The sequence below is a fragment of the Pezoporus wallicus genome, unplaced genomic scaffold, assembly GCF_028554395.1.
Source record: "Pezoporus wallicus isolate ANWC-B61680 ecotype Strahan unplaced genomic scaffold, APGP_CSIRO_Pwel_v1 contig_7505, whole genome shotgun sequence".
Lineage (NCBI taxonomy): Eukaryota > Metazoa > Chordata > Aves > Psittaciformes > Psittacidae > Pezoporus > Pezoporus wallicus.
This window is the reverse complement of record NW_026638908.1, coordinates 1,144,504-1,163,085: the sequence shown is the minus strand read 5'-3', so window position 1 is coordinate 1,163,085 and position 18,582 is coordinate 1,144,504. Positions and strand designations below refer to the sequence as shown.

At 40.2% G+C, this 18,582-nt stretch overlaps 1 protein-coding gene across 3 annotated transcripts; it reads right to left on the bottom strand.

Annotated features, from left to right (window-relative positions):
* Nucleotides 1-41: 41 nt before the first annotated feature.
* Nucleotides 42-6,533, bottom strand: GTF3C6 (general transcription factor IIIC subunit 6). Of its 3 annotated transcripts, none has more exons than XM_057413244.1 (6): nucleotides 6,420-6,533; nucleotides 5,106-5,186; nucleotides 2,245-2,308; nucleotides 1,657-1,701; nucleotides 1,412-1,525; nucleotides 42-611 (listed from the first exon to the last, which is right to left on the bottom strand). In XM_057413244.1, the coding sequence occupies exons 1-6, from the start codon at nucleotides 6,486-6,488 to the stop codon at nucleotides 337-339; spliced, it is 648 nt and encodes a 215-aa protein (XP_057269227.1). In that variant the 5' UTR covers nucleotides 6,489-6,533; the 3' UTR covers nucleotides 42-336. The 3 variants fall into 3 exon arrangements, with proteins under 3 accessions (XP_057269227.1, XP_057269229.1, XP_057269228.1); XM_057413246.1 differs by lacking the exon at nucleotides 6,420-6,533 and adding an exon at nucleotides 6,069-6,128; XM_057413245.1 differs by having other exon boundaries at nucleotides 44-611; nucleotides 1,412-1,522.
* Between the last annotated feature and the right edge of the window lie 12,049 nt (nucleotides 6,534-18,582).

Sequence of the window (18,582 nt, the reverse complement as noted above, 5' to 3'; positions counted from 1 at the left end):
TAGACAATGATTTTTCTTTTTCTTTTAACAAAATATGTTCAATACATCAACATTTTTCTAAGGTAGGGGCTTTTCTAATTATGTAACCATTTCCTCCTCAATTCTGAGGTAGAGATACAGACATTCCCAATCAGCATTTAAAAAACCAAACAAACACTTAAGCCCTTTCCACTATGAGCCAAACATAAAAGCAATGCACAAGAACACAATGTCCATTTTTCCACTATTAATTGCTCAGATAAATTTGAAATCATGTCATGACCTATAAAAATTGGCCCATTAACTCCATGAACAAGTCCTGAAAAGATCAGAGCTAGTATCATGGAGGAGCATCATCTAAGCAACACTTCCAGAAGGAGAATCCTCTGCCCCAGAAGCAGGGCTGTCAGGCAGAGGAATTGAGACATCCATTTCCAAGCTGTGCTGCTTCTCCAGATCACAATTCACATCAGAATTTCCCCCACCACTCACCTCTCCCTCTAACTCTTCAGTCAATTTGTCATGGGCCTGAGTGGACTCCTCAGAATCTTTTTCACGCAGGAAGCTGCATATTGTATTAGGCCTGCTGTAGGAAAAATCCCTGTCCTTGATCTGTAACCACTCCACTCCCCCTGAGGCAAAGAAGGAAAACTGATATTGGTGACAACAGCAGTTAAGAATTAGCAGCAGTTTTTTAATTAGTTTAAGTTCACCGTTATTAAGGATGAGCCTGAGCAACATTTAAGAATAAAAAAAAACCAAAACAAATGAAAAGCAAAAGGGTAGTGCTAATAAATACTACTATATGTAGCAAGGTACTCAATATCCAAACAAATAAAAGCACTAACTTCTGTATGACAAAAGACCACTGAAATAAAGCAATCATATGAGCACTGAGTTCTGCCTACATAATGAAAATCAACATGAATGCTCTGCTAGGTGTGTCTTTGGAAGTAATTTAATTTATTCATTTACACTTAACTGTAAACTCAGTAAGAACAATTCAGTTGTAGTACATACAACACAAAACTTCTTACTAAGGATCTCTGAGACTTTCAACAATTACAGACTCCAAAAGTCACTAGAAGAAAAAAAAAAAAAAAAAAGGAGAAGAGCAGCACCTCTTATTGTAGAATTAGTGCCAAAACTTTTTTACATGACACAGAAAAATATACCAGGGAACATCAGCATATGTTATATGTTTGCTCTGCTCATACACGCTTCTGTAGGAATCTCCTACTAGCCACTTCTAGAGGCAGTATGATCAGAAGAAATTTCTTTGTGCGTGTTTTGTATTTAAATATACACATTTGGTGCCTAAAGAAGAAAGTTCCTCTAAATTCCTTTTTGCTCTTGAATCAAACACTTAGTGCTGACACTCCTAAGTATAATCCCCATCTACATCCCTGTGCATAAAAGCAGAGGTACTAACCAACATTCTCTTCTCCTTCCTTCTTTTCTGTCAAAAGTGTCCGTGTCATGTTCAACTTCTTCACTGTGTGGCACTTGTATTTCAGCTGTACTTTTTGGTTGCCTTCTGCATCTACTATGAAGAAAGGGAAAAAAACAATACCCAAACCCCAATCATTATAGTGAATTCCAGATCAACTGAAGCAAGACACATACTTTTAACCTTCCTGGCAACCACTACATAACAGGACATGAAATCACAATTACCATGTTCTGTGTTCTCTTCAAAAACCACACAGGTTCCCAGCGTATCTATGGAAAACAAAGTGAGAAAGTCTTAGAGGCTATTTTATATCACCTGTAGATACTGTAACCACCGGCACAGCTGGTGGGAACATTCCAACTTCTAGCTCCTCACAAAGGCTCAGCACTGATAACCACACTGCCAACTCAGGGACAGGAGTATCACACTCATTCAAAGTCATGACAAATGAGGATTCCAGATCATTTTCTTACAGACTAGTGTTGTCACCCTGAGGCAAATGGAGAACTACCGGTTGCACAACACGTCGGTCCTGCTTATACAGGAGACAGCAAACCCTTCAAGGCATTTACGTCCCACATTTTTCCCTGCTGAAATACAAGCTGGTGCAGCCTGGAGTCAGCTTCCAAGGCACACTTTCCAGTAAGTAACATGGGTGCATGCTGCACCTCCATATGGTGTTATACAAACATCACCCAGAAATTCAGCACCTCACAGGACCATGTTTCACCATTAGCAGTGCAATTAACCTATGTTAAAGTTCTTTGGGTCATATGAAAAAGGAGAGATTTTATCCACATTACTTTTCCTACCTTCATATTCTCCTGCAAATACATATCTGTCCACTTGTAAAATGGGTTTCTCTGTCTCTATTCCCTACAAAAAGAGGGACAAAATTCCACATATGTCAGGTCTCTTAGTCCAGGAAGATTTCTTGCTGTAAAGCCAGAGAAGACATATAGCAGAACCCAGATTCCATCAATTCCTTGAAAAGATAAATATATTAAAAAAATGAAACAAAACAAAACCAAACCAAAAAACCACCAGCAAAATAAGTACTCCCTAACATGGTAAATGTGAAATAACAAGTTTCCTTTGCTATTAAGGGAAAAGGAATGGATTTTGGACTGCAAAACTGTCTGAAACTGTCAGCTTTAACTGTACAAAGAGTACATCTTTAAAACAGGATTTCTGGAAGTGGGTTAAGAGTGGATATGATTTCACAGAAGCTAGCAGGCTCCTGAAAAATGGCAATTACATTAATATTTATTAGTTTAAAAAAGTTTAATAAAAGATGTTTTAGTCATTACAAATGACCCTGAGGTCTTCTGCAGTGTTAAACATAGGGGTGAGGGGAGAAGGGGTTTTCTTTGTGTTTTTATATGGAGCTTCGTTAAGCAGTGATAACAACTGTGACAGAGGGTTTAGCCAATCTTACTGTAGAATCAGTGTACTGCTAAAAAAACAATAAATGTAATGACAATTTTTCAGTCTATCACTGTATGTTACTTTAAGTATATTAAATACAAAGAATATACCAAATAATACTGTTCACAGTAAATCACAACAAAACCAACAGTGCTGAACTGGTGTAGAAAATGCTCTAGTATGTTAAAAAGGATCAAAGAAATTCAAATTAAATTGAAACATATTTAAGTTACAGTAAATAAATCTAAAGTGCTGTTATGTCCTCTAGGAAACTAATTTCACCTCTATTTTAAATTAATAATTAAAAATACACATATTTGCATGAAAAAAGATGTTATTTTCTAAGCTCCAATCAGTGTAAGTTCTATAAAGCAGAATAACTTTCAAAAGCACTTTTCAAAATACACAAAGTGAAGAAGTGTGGCATAAAGCATTACACCAGCACCAGAAGTGCAATTGTAGGATCTCAGAAGCTTCTGTGATTACTGTGTGTCTATAGCATGAAGGAGTTTGAAATGTTATTTGATTTTTTTTTTTTTCTAAATAAGGAGTAGGAGAGTAAGGCAGCAGTTCTGTCAGCTCAGAGCAGAGATTTTTCAAATACACAGGCCAGGATCCCATTATCCTTTATATAAAATATACCTATAGACTGTATTTTGATAAAAATTGATGTCTGATCAGAACACATTAATTAAGGGAAAATGTCTTTTAATGGTACATTGTGGACATCAACATTATCTTCATGTCCTGAATAAGCACACACTAAAAGTTTTGAAGATGAAGCACTGTCTGGTAAATTGCGTAAAATCCAGAACGTCACACAGGTTAGTCGGAATTTGTGTGATTTTCCTCTCATACTCTTAAAAAAAATAGAGTATATAAGATCAGGAAGATTTAAGCTCTGGGATTCTCTTTCTGCTGCATAAGCTGAGAATATCAGTAGCATTAAGCTAACATGTAGAATTGTACTTTTTACTACAGGAAATTAATTTTAAAAATGAAAACATCAGAACCAGGCAACAGCATTAAGGTTTTTAATATTAAACACTTTATTTCTTTGGCTTATTTGCATTCCTTTTTGGACTACACAAAAATGGAGACTGTCTTCCCCTTATGTGACCAGCATCACAGAAAATTTGCTAAACAATAACACAAAGAATCTTCTATTGGAGTTTTAGCAACAGTTGTCCATTATCAAAAAACTCAAGGAATGGTTACTCTGTGGAGTGAGTAAAGGTAGATTTGGATACAAGCAGATTATAGTATAGATACTGACAAGTTGCTCTAGTAACATTACAATAGAATCTCAAAGCACAAAATTTAAAAGAATCCCAATAATGCTCTTGAAGACTATGTAGTTATTCAGCCACCAGTCATGAATCATCTGTGTAATATATTTCAAGTGACTTAAGTAAGGTCCAGGAAGCAAATCTGCTTATAAAAACGTATCCAGTGATGGATAATTTATGAATTATTAATGTATTCCTACATTTGACATTTTAAGAATTGGCTTTACCACCTCACATATAATCATGATCAGTGGCATACTCAAGTGTGCTCTTCCATCTTCTCAATCTATAATAAAGGTCTATTTTCAGAAAGTATTTGTAAATCAATAGTACTTATACTATCTATAGAGCTCTCATAGACCATACAGGTTTTGAAGGGCAAATAAAATTTGTCCCCTACAGAGAAAATGATTAAACTATTCAGAAGGAAAAGGATCAGTACGCCAGAGTTTTAAAATAACCTCACAATGAAGCAAACAACATCCAAAACTGTTTACCAAATGCTTAACACCCAGTTATCCTTTACAACACTTGAACTTGCCAGGCAGTATCTGCAGAAGCCCTATTATAAACAGTACAATTCAGAAAGATTTTGGCTTTAGTTGTCAGCTGTATTCAAGTTATTTGAACAAAAATGCTTAACAATTTTTTTCTTTTTTAATGTGAAAAATCTGTCAGTTAAAAAAAATTGACTTAAAGCTCAAAGTCAGAGTGGATAATGGTCCCAGATTATAAATACTTCTAAAAATGTTACCTTATATTTATGTAATATTCCATTCAAAAGACCATATGCCATTTCTGAACTAGAGCGCACAACATGCAGCCAAACAAGGCCAAGATAGCGCATGTAAGATTTGACCTAAATGTTATCAGCTTGAAGAATCTAGAAATAGCCGCAGTCCCTTGTTCACACATGTACTGACTTACCCCTTTCCTACTGTGCTGTAATCACTCACCAAAATCTTGCATTTGTTTTCACATTTCTCTAGGAAGTCTGAATCAATAATTCCTGACAGTTCCACCATGACCAGCTGCTCCTACGAGGTAAGTTTACAGTGTACATCACTGATCTATCTGAACTCAGGGAAAAAAAGAAAAAAAGCATGTCTCATCCCCCCCCAAACCCAACAAGCAACCCAAACCAAAAAGAAGAGCATACAAAGACCTAGACCTTCAGAATAAAGAGCCCCCATATCTGACTTATTCTACATTTTATCTAAAGAAAATGGCAGATGGATAGCTAGGGAACCACAGTGACCTACTACTCCACCAGACACCTGGTTCGCACCTGAATTTCATGGCCTTTTCTTCTTAGCTAGGAAGGGAGCTCTTTTTACACCCTTTATAAGTAACAAACAATAATGGTAAATTATTTATGAATTATAACAGTACAACCACTTACATACATTTTCCCAAAGCTCTAGTACTTAGCTAAATAAGACAATATAGCGAGAGGTTAAGCAACATGTTGCTTGAAATGGTTACTTTTAACTCTTTGTAGCATACTGCTTTGAAATCAAGTCCTGTTTGCAATGCCTTACAATTTGGGGTGAGGAAATTGAAGAAAAGAAAAAAGAAAAAAAAAAAGCCACTTTGAAAAAGTTAGTTTATTCAAGGAAAAGAAAGAAGAGTTTTCAAGAATCACCGTCAACTAAGCACACATAAATACACAGAATAATAACAGTAACTGTATGTTCGGATGTCATGGGGGTAGGAAGAAAATGAAACTGGAAGATTGCTTAGTGATAACGCCGTTTTCCGGAAAACCTGAAACAACAGCTAAAGCGATACTGCTTCAGAGACACCACCGCTGCGCGGGGACAGCACTCCCGATAGGCCACGGGAAAGGCGCTCGCTCGGTTCCCGCCCGGGGACAGCCATACGACCCCCGGCTCTCCTACGCGTCCGGCCTGCCCTACCAACCCTCCGCCAAGCGGCGGCACGACGGCGGAAAGCGGTTACCGGGGGTATGGAGAGACAGGGACACAGTGAGAGGAGGAAAGCCAGCCCCTCTTACACCGAGGCCTCATAGCAAGTGCTTGGCCGCGGCAGCCCACAGGAGGGCGGGCGCACGTCCCTTCGCGGGCACCTGACAGGCATCCCGCTCCGGATCGCTCAGTGCCAGCAGAAGGGAGAGGGGGCTGCGCCGGGCCCGCAGGAGGGACACGCCCCGAGGGGGTCGGTCCAGCTAAGCCGCGTCCCTTCCTCTGAAGCCACGGCAACGAAGGAGAACGCCCGGCGAACGTGTCCAGCTGTTAGCATCCACCAACCTCCACTTCTTCTTCCTCATCTTCATCGTACTCCTCCATACCCGCTGCTGCTGTTATCGCCGCCGCCATGTCACTAGAAGCAGCCCCGCTTCCCCTCAGCGTGCACCACGTGGCCCCAGCTCCGCCATCTCAGAGTGCGACCAGGCTCCGCCTCCTGCGGGCGGTGGCTGGAAGCGGCACCGACGGCGTGCGCGCGCTGCCGCACGTGCCAGCAGCCCCCGGCAGGTGGCGGGAGTGAGGCGCGCGCCTCTGTGATCGTTAAACGGCGGGGTGTGAGGAGGGGTGTCCGGGCGGGGCAGGGGGTGTTAGGGGGAAAGTGTGGCGTTGCCGGGGTGCGCGGCGGAGCGAAGGGCGTGAGGATGAAGCTCTCAGGTAGGGAGAAGCCCGCGGCTGGAGTGCGCGCAGGGGGTAAGATACAGGGCTGTGGGAACGGGAAGAGGAACAGGCAGCGGCAGGCGGGGCAGAGGGGGAGTGGCAGCCGAGGGAGGAGGAGAGCTCCCGGGGGTTGCGGCCGGGGCGAGGCGAGGCGGCTGCGTCGGGAAGCGGCTTCCAGGACCTGAGCGGCTCAGTTTCAAATGGGTGCCTGTGCGAGCCGTGCCGTACCCCTCTGTCCTCCTGTCACCACCGGGTCGCCTGGACCCGAGCTTTCCACTGTCTGTGAGGTTTTCCACAGACTCCGTACTTTGCCAGAGCGGAATCATACGCCGTTGCTCAGTCCTCGTTTGTCAGGTTGAACGAGGCACATCATCCTCTCTTCGTTTTCCTTTTCACCCTAGCAGTTTGCCTCTGCACCTGTGCCACTCTCCCTTGTGTGCTCGCCTTACGCACTCACCATTGCAGATTGAATCATGCCAGGCCCTTGTAAAGTGTAAAGCTTTGTGTGTCGTTGTGTGCGTGTCTGATAAGACAACCAGAAAGCATTAGGCTAAATACAGCAAATACACTCGTTTGATTTCCATCTGACAAGTATTCCTGACGTGATGTGTTAGACGTTGCACTCCGTAATCCTTGGTCTCGTGCTGTTTCTTGTAATGTAATTCTCTGTTGCTTTCCTTCTGTATGCTATGTTTCTGACTTTGTACTAGAAGTGTTTTCCTATGTACTGTGCCAAAGTCATTAATGAAAATGTTAGATAAAAACCCAACGGGCTTCACTGTACATTTTCTTCCAGCCTCTACTTAACGTCCATAAGATAAACATAATGTCAGTGTAGCACTGTATAGAGTGTTTAACAACATCCAGATATGTGTGATTTAGTGCATTTCTCATTTTCCTAGAAAAATCACTGATCTTAAACATATCAGGTAAGTTTAGCAGGATTTTTCTCTGGGAAGCCAGCATTAGGCTTCATCTCATTATATGTTAAGCTTCATATTTTAAATTATTCTTTCTTAGAGCTTGTTTTAGAATATTGAATACTGCTGTGGTAAGAATAGCCTATAAATTTGGATTGGTTCTAAATACAGAAAAAAATGCAGTGGCATGGCACCATTCTGCCAGGCAAATGGCAAAAGTTTGAATTTTGAATTGCTTGAATTTGCAGGGGATAATAGCTGTGAACAGGTGTTTGATGTATAGCAAGTGTTAATTATCAAATATTTTAAAATAATAGTTTGTATCACTTGCTTACTGTGGGTTGCTGTGTCTAAGCATTTTTAGAAAACAAAAATAAGGTTTGATTTTCATGTTCTGCCACTAGAAGGAGATAGATAAATAAAATTATGTTTAGAGAGCTTGCTCAACATTTCTGAGAGAGGTTTTTAATGAGCTTCTAACTTCTAAAGCTATATGTCAGTGTTGGTAACTTTAGCTAGTTGGTCTTATGCTGCATAATACGAGTACATGTGTAGTAATACATGTTGTCTTTTAATAGTTCTTAACTACTGATTTCTATTTATTAAATCATTATATTTGGCACCAGGTCTTCCTGCCTTTAGATAAAATTTTTGTTGTTTTAAAAAAGTTCTCTCTGAATAAAGCAGAATAAACTTTCAATCACAAATATATATTTAAAAATTGTCAGAACTGACAGTGCTTCTGTTACACTAACACCATCATTCTTTTTTTTATAGATGGGAGGAGGTTAAATTCCTTGGCTAGAACTACAGAAAGCCCTTACAAGAACATAAATGTAGGCCAGATAAGCCTGTGTAAATCATGGACAGGCATGAACTGCCAAAGAAGGAACCAGTACACTCGTTTGCCTTTATAACAGCCTAAGTATCATGTAATATCCAGGTTCATCTCAATCTCCTAGTTACCATGGGTCAGGCTGTGCAGCTGGATGACGAGAAATTTTTGGTGCATTAGTGCCAAATGTATTTTAAAGGAGACTACCTCACTGCCAGGCCAAACTTGTCATGGGCATTAGTGGTTTGCTGGGGCCTTCCATACCCTGGCAAGAGTATTTCAGCAATTTACCTCTTAAAGAGAGTGTCCTTGGAGTCTGCTGGGGAGATTGAACGCTTGATGAGATAAATATGGAGATACGTATTTTGAAGATCCAGGTTTGGGGTTTCTTGAAGCCTCAGCTAACAATCCTGTCAGTGCTTGAACAGGTTTGTGTGTGTGTGTGTGTGTGTGTGCTGCCAGAGGCAAGTACCCAGCTGGCACTTAGGGCAGTTTAAGTCAGTGATGACCAAATGGTAAATTTAAAATAAATGATCGTGTCCGAGATCTAGGTACACAATATGCATGCACTAGTTTCAGTGGGTTCACTTGCAATTTAAGCATGTTAATGCATATTTTGGGCCTGGTAGTTTGCAAATTTTTGTTGTGGAGGTTCATAGATTAGATACGTGGACTATTTTAACAAGTAGCCATTTTTGCATTTAAGGTACATTACTGGAAATCAGAGAAAGTTTACTGAAACACATAATGAACAAATTCTGGCTACTTTGTCTTTTTTTTTTTTCTTTTCATTTTATTTTTATTTTTATCTTCCTTCTCAATTCATTCTCCTTTTGCAGAAGGCAATCACCCTTTCTCCATGCCCTCCTGAACACTTACCTTCTCAGTGAGGCCCTGGCACTAGTCTATATAAGTGAAAGGTTAGATGTGTTGTAAAAACACGGAGTGGGAAAGAGTCTTTGTTTAAGTTCTTGAGTTTTATCTGTCTGTTTGGACTGTGACTCTGGTTAAAAAACTTTTGAATTGTGTAATAAAACCTCCACAGAATTTAGTATTTAAAAAATGCTAAAAGAGCCTATGTGTGCATGTATACACACACACACTATATATACATATAGTCTGTGCATCTGTACTATTTGCTGAATTGACTGCCTCAGGAGAAAGGTGTTGTTGGTGTCTAGGCTTATTTTAATTTGGAAATGTAACTAAAATTGATGATGTGACAAAAGGTGACTGCCTAATCAGACTTCTCAATGTTACCATGTGAAGTGACTAAGTGTGATGATACAGTGTTGTAAGATGCAGACAAATGCAGAAGGCGGCTTGTAGGAGACGAGTGTATGTTTCTGGCTCTGGTCAGGGTTACAAAAGGTAAATCAGCCCCAGGACAAAGGTAATTTGCTGATAGTATTACAGAGGCTGATTTCCATTTCCCTGCAGCTACATTGCTAAGCCTCTTCAGTTAGGAATTTGCAAGCCAAAGCAGCTACTAGGTTACCCCCCCCCCCCCAAAAAAAACACCAAAAAAACAACCTGCTCCCCAAAAAAAAAACACCAAAAAAACAACCTGCTGGATTCCTTTGCATCCTTTGCATGTGTACCTTTATCTTTTCAAAAAGCTCCTTACAGCTTATGTAAGGAAATCCTAGCAACACTATTAGACAAAGCAGTCAGAGAAGTAGGGTAAAATCAGGGGTGCTGAATTTCCACAGTGCTTATTCTTTTTATTATGTCTAATCTAAGACTGTGGAGTGAGATGCAGTACAGTAGGAGGGAGGAAAGGAAGAAGTTGAGTGAAGGAGTCCTTTCTCTGGGATGGAGACTTTGGCACAGGTGATCCTCCAGCAGTTTGCTGGCCTTCTGCTTTATTTTTAGTGTCTGGAATCAGATGCCAGCGTAGAAGGAGATTAAAGAAGGGGTCAGATATTTCCGAAGTTCTGTGCTCGGGAGTCTGAAGGCTTCATGCCAGTCTAGGTGTCACAGACCCACTTATTATACAAGGTGGTTAGTCTGCCCAGGTGCTTGTTACCAGGCCTCTGCTTCCCCATCTCTTCCATTTAATTTCTGCAGACACTCAGAGCGAGGTCTGTCATGGTAGGAGCAAGAAAGCTGAGAAGCAGCTCTCTATGACTACCTGAAAGGAGTTTGCAGTGAGGTGGGGGTCAGTCTCTTCTCCCAAGTAAGGAGCGATAGGACAACAGATAACAGCCTCAAGCTGCACCAGGGGAGGTTGAGGTTGGATATTAGGAAAAATTCTTCATGGAAAGGGTGGCCAGGTGTTGGAACAGGCTTCCTTCCCAGAGAAGTGGTGCAATCACCATCCCTGGAAGTGTTCAGAAAATGTGTTGATGCCCTTAGTGACATGGCTCAGTGGTGGACTTGGCAGTCCTGAGGTAATAGTTGGACTTCATGATCTTAAAGGTCTTTTCCAACCTAGTTGAATGTATGATTCTGTGTGGGAGCATCTTACCACACATTGCATCTCAGCTGTGAAAGGGGAATTCTGCTAGTGAATCAATGGTAAAGAAGAGGCAGGAAAGGGTGGGTGCATCCCATTAGGGTGCATGGATTTATATATGTCCAGTTTGCTTAAGTATTCCCTGACCTGATCCTTTTCAACCAAAGGTGCCTCTTCCTTGCTCCAGACTACTCCTGGCCTCTAGGGCCTGGAGTTCCTGAAGGTCAGTCTTACTGAGACAAAGAAAGCACTAAATACTTCAGCCTTTTCCGTGTCCTGTGTCACCAGAGCCACAGCCCCATTCAGCCCTGGGCTCACATTTTCCTTAGCCTTTCTTTTGTCACTTACTTACAGAAGCACTTCTTGTTGTCCCTGACATCCCTCACGGATTTCAGTTCCCTGCATGCTCAGACAATGTCTCTGTAGTCGTCACAGGTATATATCCTTGATTCCACCTTCTCTAACGCTTCCTTTTTTGTGTTTGAGTTTGGCTAGGAGCTCCTTGTTCATCCACACAGGCCTCCTGGCATTTTTTGCTTGCCTTCCTACTCATTTGGGTGGACAGGTCCTGGGCTTGGAGGAGGTGACGCTTGAAACTGAAACCAGGTTTTCTGGACCTCCTCCTCTGTCAAGGGTGTTATCCCCATGGTTGTCCTTGAAGAGGCTTACTTTGTCTTGTCTTTTCCTCAGGGAAGGGTATACCTGCTGGTATCCTGTGCTGAAGCATGTAAGGGAAAGAGCAGTAGGAAGATCCTGAGGGAAGTTGGGGCTGTATCCACATCTGGGAGAAATGCATCTTTGTGTCTATGAGCAATGGGGCAGGAGGAGAGTGGTGTGGTAGAGTTGAGCACTGCTGCAGTATCCTGCATGGAGTCCTAAAACTCAGCTCCCATCCAGTAAAACTTGTCAGGTGACAATCTTCTGATGCAGGTGGTAACAAGCAGGGAGTAAATTATGCTACTTGTTACCCAGCTAGATCAGAAGGGGATGTCTATCTACAGAATTGACTTGATATTTTATGAAATGTTAACGTTGGAATCCTTTACATGACCTCAGATTATTTGGCATCAGTTATTTGAGATACCAAGATGTAAATTCTTACTCCTGGTGGGCTGAATGCCCTTGACTTCAAAGGTTACTGGGAATACTCATTATTTTTCAGGACCAAGCTCTTATTTAATCTCAGCTGGCCTGTCTGTATTTGTTTAAAATACGTTTAAAACAAACTGATATAAAAGGCACTTGGATTTTTTTTTATACAATTATGTGAAAGCAGAAGGTTATTTCTGTTTCATATTTATTTACTGATTTTGATCAATGTTCCCAAGGCTTACTTTTTATTACAGTGAAATATTTTTATGGAACTGTGTTTTGTTTTCCTTGTACATGAACACAGCTTTGCTTGTTACTGAAGTACTGTTAAAAGCATTTTTTTATTTTAACCTCAGGAACTGCCAAAGTGGTTTGCAGTGCAGGAAATAAAAAATACTTACTAATCAATCTGCATCAGAAACATCAGAGTCTTAATTCAGTAAGCGTTTATTGAGGTGTAACTTGGCAGCAGTTTGGAATTCCTGGTAGTTCAGTGTTTTTTGTAGGTATGCCCACTGACCTATGGAAAGTATTTCTCCCCAGTATAAAAAGTAAGAATCACATTGCTCAAGCCTGAGGGTAAACACTGTATGAACTTGTTTTTCTTACTGTGATATTACTACGAGGTGTTAGAATGTTCCTTTTTCAATCTTAGTTCATACTGTGTGAGTAAAATATTAAATGCATTCTATATCTTCAAAGAACAGGACAGATCTGACAAAAGTGAGGTAGGAAATAGTGAAGAGTAGTTGGACAAATAAGTCCAGTTGTACAACAGAAGGATTCACTGACTCTGTTATCTGCATGTGCATCTCTATAAGTACTAAAAATCTATTGCTCCAAGTACACCAAAGCCCCCACATCCAGAATAGGAGAGTAAGAATAGTTTAAATTGGCATAAGGAGATAATGTGCATGCTAGACCTTTGAGAAAAGGAGGTATGAATTATGCAGGGAAGGTAAAAACAGCTTTTTGCAATGCTAAAGGATGTTGAATCAAATCAGAATTACTTTAAAAACGAGTAACATACAATTTATATGAATTCTAAATGAGATGAGACTAAAAGTCTTGGTGCTGTAAGTTTTAGGCTTCTTGGAGTGAATAGTGAAGGAACCTACATGATGGAAACTAACTCTGGACTTGGTTCTTGATCACCATTGTGTATGATCCACTTCAAACTTTTTATGGAAGAGCTGTTCTGAAGTGATCTTAATATACTTACAGCTGATGCTTTTGCGCCAAAATAAAGTTCTGTTTGAATTACAGAGCACTGTGGACTGTGGCCCTTAAAAGAAACTAGGCTGCTAAGGAGTAAGAAGTTGTTCTTACGGATTGATTAATGTTTAAATGGTGGGAAACAAAGGGTAGAATGAAGCGGTCTGTCTTCAAAATGGAGATCATTAGTTGATTTCCATGGAAATTTGTAGTGTTAAACATACCCTAAATTATTTGTTTAAAAAAAAACCAAAAGCAGTGGAAGTGAGATACTGGAATTGGATGATAATACTGTGGTTTTGGGATTATAAAAATGAAAGCTTATTGTGATGATTCATAGAATCACAGAATCATAGAATGGTTTGGGTTGGAAGGAACCTTAAAGCTCATCCAGTCCCAGCCCCCTGCCATGGGCAGGGACACTTTCCACTAGACCAGGTTGCTCAGAGCCCTGTCCAACCTGACCTTGAACACTGCCAGGGATGGGGCGGCCAGTTTCTAAGGGCAGTTTGTACCAGTGCCTCACCACCCTCGCAGTAAAGAATTTCTTCCTAAATATCTAAATCTACCCTCTTTCAGTTTAAGGTGATTAGCGCATGAATGATTGGATGGTAAAATGGCAGGTGAATTGCAGCTATTCTCTGGCTAGAGAACTCCTGAGCCAAAGATTACTGAAGGCTGAGATTTACGAGGTGAAATACCTTTATGTGCCTGTCCTGCCTGTTCTTCTGCTCTTTTCCAGGTATTCACTGTGGGCTGATTTAGGTGACAGGGGTACTGGCTAGGCAGATCTTTGATCTAGGTCAGTGTGTGGCTGGTTTGGGCTCTTAAATTTGGTTCAGAATGACAAACCAAACAGGTAATAAGCCTGCTAGATTCCTTTCCAGGGTTTGTAAAGGCAAAAATTCACATTAACTCACTGGGAGACTGGACGAGTAGTTGAAGGAGGGATACACTGGGGATAATAAAATGGGCAAATCATACCAGGCTGAGCACATCAACTGAGCTGACAACAGCTGGCAGTACACCACATATACTTGCATTCTTCACCAGGTGACCACTACTGTGGACAGCATAGGAGCTAGCTAGACCCAAAAGATTTAGGGTTCATACCCTTGTATAAACCCTAAATTCTGATTAGTAGTTTCATTTTTTTATTACAGCTATTTAACTCAACTATGTTTTGTACAGAAGCAGAGGAATATAGCACAGCAGATAAATCACAGCAGATGAGAGTTGGAAATCCCTCTGAAGATCCCATTGTCAGTTAATGTACATTTGGTATGCTTACAATTACTGCTTTTACTTGGGAAGGCATCAGTTCCTGAAAAAGGCTGTTACTGAGCTCTTTAGGAATTCTATGTAGGAAGACTGTGAAAAGTGCTGTTGTGAATGACTTTTAAGCTTTTAAAGCTATTGGAAAGGTAATTTTGAGGAGGTGTGTTGGCTTGGTCTGATGCAAAACTAGCACAGTCACACCATCTTACATCTGTTTTCAAGAGGAAGTGAAGGTAATGAATGGGAAGCAGAACCTGAATCTACAGCAAAGCACATTTACCATTTCCCCTGCTTGAGGAATACTGTTCAGAAATGACAAAAAAATGGGAAGAAGGAAATTGTCGCGGTTGACCACATTCTTTTACTAATCCTTACCTTTCTGATTCACCTCATTGCTTCAGAGAGGATGTGTTTGGAAACTAAGGCAACCAGTGCAATGTGATAATCCTTCCCTTGACAGTTAGTTCTTTTAAAGTGTTTTACATCTATGGTTGTTTTAAGAGGACAGTAATGCTTTATATGCAACAATAGAAATGACATATTAGATGGCAATGTAGAAGCATTCTATAGAGTATCAATTTCCTGATACAGGACAAGATATAAATTTTTGTATGTGTTTTCAATAATAATGAAAAAAGTTTAACTAAACAAGCTAATGGATCAGTTCAGTGTTTTTAAGTGAGTTCATAGGCATGCTTAGGTGCCACACTGTTGTGGCTATGTTGACACAAACACTACTGTAAGATCTTCTCATTTCATTTCTAATGTGGTTTGTATTATGTAATTAAAGGACAATTATTTGAAGAACCAGTTCTTTAAAATAGCTTTTTGTTACAGCACACAATGCCCAGGGTGATTTGAGGGTATATCTACATGGATGGGTGCGGACAGTGGCAAGTTCCCTCTACATGTGCCCTGAACCAGGCAGCTGTGAGCCAGCTGTGGCTATGTAGCTGTGCTTTGTGTGTTCCTGAGTGTGAGCTAGTAAGTCTGTCTGTGAGGCAGGATATATTAGCTTGGGCTCAGAGCTGTGCTAGTGTGGCCGCATGATTTCTGGAAAGAAGCTGGTGTTACGTCCAGCTGGCTCAGAGCGTGAATAGAGCAAAGACATGACTGCCTGTGTAAGCTAGTCAGAAATGCAGGTCAGGAGATTAGGTCTGAGAGAATTTCTCTATATCTGTATAGCTGCTGTCAATGAAATTTTTTGCCTTTATTAAAAAAAATAAACAATTATCTGATTTGATTTACAGTAAACTCATGATATTTAAAAAAAAAACAAGATCTGCTAGCCTTAAGGCCTAAAGACCTCACCATCCTTTATTACTTACATCTTCAGGGAAGCATAGTTGTTTTTTCAAAGCAAGAAATTGAGAGAGGGAGATAAAAATGTCAGCTCTCGAGAGAGTTATTAGCTGTCTGCAAATGCCTCAGCAGTACTTCCTGCTGATTTGGTGGCGTTCAGTTGTGGTGTTTTGTTGTGGTTTTTTTTTTTGGGGGGGGGTGTTTGGTGTTTTTTATTGTTTTGGGGGGGGGGAGGGGGTGGTTGGTTGTTTTTGTTTGTTTTGTTTTTTTTTTTTTTCCTGTGGAGATCTGCTTTGAGAAGAATTTATACCTTCTCTTGCGGATTTCTGAATGGTGAAACTTGACTTGAGCTACTCTGTACAAGTCTGCAATTAAAAAGGAGAATATTGAATTCTGTTGGCCTTGGCCTTTTTTGCTCTCTTTATTTGCCCTCTTGGAGATTCTGAAGGCACATTATCGACACTTAGGATCATCTGCAGTCAGCAGTCGCACACGTATTATAATCTCTACACATAATTAATTCAGGACTTTCTTTTCCTATTTCTGTTCTTACAGGCATGTGTTATATTTGCACTTGGTCCCCAGTGAGTGAACTTCCAATACATTCTTTTGTTACTAACTTTGTAACTTTTTGTTGCAGTTCTTGCATTCTAAGTAGTTTATACTGAATAAAATATTATTAATTGAACGGTGACTTGCTAAAGAACATTCATCTGAACATGTGTTACATGAGGGGTTTTGTAAAAAGATTGCCATTAACTGCTGCTTTATTTGCCAGGGTCTTCACACTGTAGTTGAGCAACAGAATTATAGGAGATGAGAAAAGGTTTCTATAAGTTTATACTGTCATATCTGTATTTTGATCTGGTATTTTTGATTTATCCTCCTAAAGAACTGAATATGACATTCCAACTGTCAGACTTGAACATCTTAGCCATAAGGTTCATCATTATTATCTATCATGGGCACAGGATTCCCCTACAGAGAAGTAAGAGATTTCTCTTTTAACAAAGAGAAGTTTATGTTGGCATTTAGATACGTATCTTCTTATGAAGACAACATCGGGTACCAATTTAAGATGCCAAAATACTTTCTTTTTAAGAGAACAGTTTTTTGAAAGATACTATGGTAATACTCAAGATGTTCTGTCTTTCAGTAATAGTTATATAATATGTTACACTTCTACTCTGCATGAAAGTATGCCCAGTCATTTGGAAGCAGAAAAGTTTTTCCCATTGTAGAAGCTACAGACTAGCACCTTAGACTTCCTTTCCCTTATATTCAGTGTGTTAAAACACATAACAATGTGTAACTGGCACCATCTCAGTTTCCTTAAGCTCATTCAGCAATCACTGTTCTAGAAACCAGAAACAGCAAGGCAAAGCATTACAAATACCCTTCTGTCATCTTCATTTTGGAAGAAAACCAAGTGGAAAGATTCTGCTGGAAAGACCAGCTTTGGACTGGGCAAGGGACTGCGCATTTGGCAGGCGGCTACGGAAGGACCAGATCTGGCATTGCTAGCAAGAACAGTGCTCACTGCCAACACCTCTCCTGCACTTCAGTTTCTCTTGCTGCCTTCTATGCTATTCCAACTAGCTCTTCCTCCCATATTAGCAAATACATACAGCAACCAGCAGTAAATGATTCATTTAGTTGGCTTTGCTGCTTCTCTGGAATTCCCCAACTGTATCCTTTTATTCAAGAATTTTAGAAACTACAAACCTAATCCTAGTTCAGCACTGAAACAAGAGATACTGTGATGAGTATTTTCACTGCTGGAGATGGCAAAAAACTTAAAGAAAGAGTAAACCTCTACATCTCTAGGCTGGTAACTTTAATAATGCTGTTTTGGTTACTCAGAAGAGGGTGAGTAGTTCAGATCTCTTGACCTAATTTAGGAAACATATTGATGCTTATGTAGTCTTAAGACTGCCTTATCAAAAGAATCCTCACTATATTGGGGCATCAGGGTAATTACTAATGAAGGATCATTTCATTCAGCCACTGCCTGTTGCCACTGTTTCTAACATTCTAGTTGGCACTGGTGCTTCTGTCAAGTGATTGTCCTTATTTCCATACTGACTGGTTTGCAAGATCATGAAAGGAGTAAGGACTTCTGTTCCTGCAGGCAGTTCCCACTGACTCATTAGAAATCCAGGTTTCAAGATGAAGACTCATTCCCATTTAGTCCTTAAGTAGTTTAAACAGACAATTGTCTGTCTTCCTGGGTGGTTTCAAATGATGTAAGATTTAATTGTATTCTGGGATGCCTATCAGTACAGTAAAATCCTGCATGTATCCCTTGGATTGTATGGCAGCTTGTACTTATGCTTTGTGCTGTGTTGTTCTTTGGGAGCTTGGCTGCAGTCAAAGTATTCTTTAAGGGGGAGACGGGCATATTATTTGTATTCTCATCAGCATATAAGCAAACATTCCTTAGATTCTTATAGGGTTCCTCTGGTGGTGGAAGGAATGATGCACCATTTGCAAAAAGGCCTAACTTCAAATCTTCCCCTTCCATCCCAAGATTCATGAAAATACATCTTTCTGCAGATTTATAGATGTCTATTGGGAAACTGTATGGGACATATAATGTACAACATGCTGTCTCAGAGCTCAGGCTCTTGTTCAAGGGCAATTTGGTTAGATTTGTAGACAGAATTGTCAAAATAATTCAAAGTGTCT

Bases quoted from the DNA above. Each gene is read 5' to 3' on its own strand.
- GTF3C6 (XM_057413244.1), bottom strand. From the start codon at position 6,488: ATGGCGGCGGCGATAACAGCAGCAGCGGGTATGGAGGAGTACGATGAA. The intron at 1,702-2,244 runs GTAGGAAAAGTA...TGTTTTCCATAG, and splicing joins ATTTGCAGGAGAATATGAAG to ATACGCTGGGAACCTGTGTG. The intron at 1,526-1,656 runs GTAATTGTGATT...CTTTCTTCATAG, and splicing joins TGAAGAGAACACAGAACATG to TAGATGCAGAAGGCAACCAA.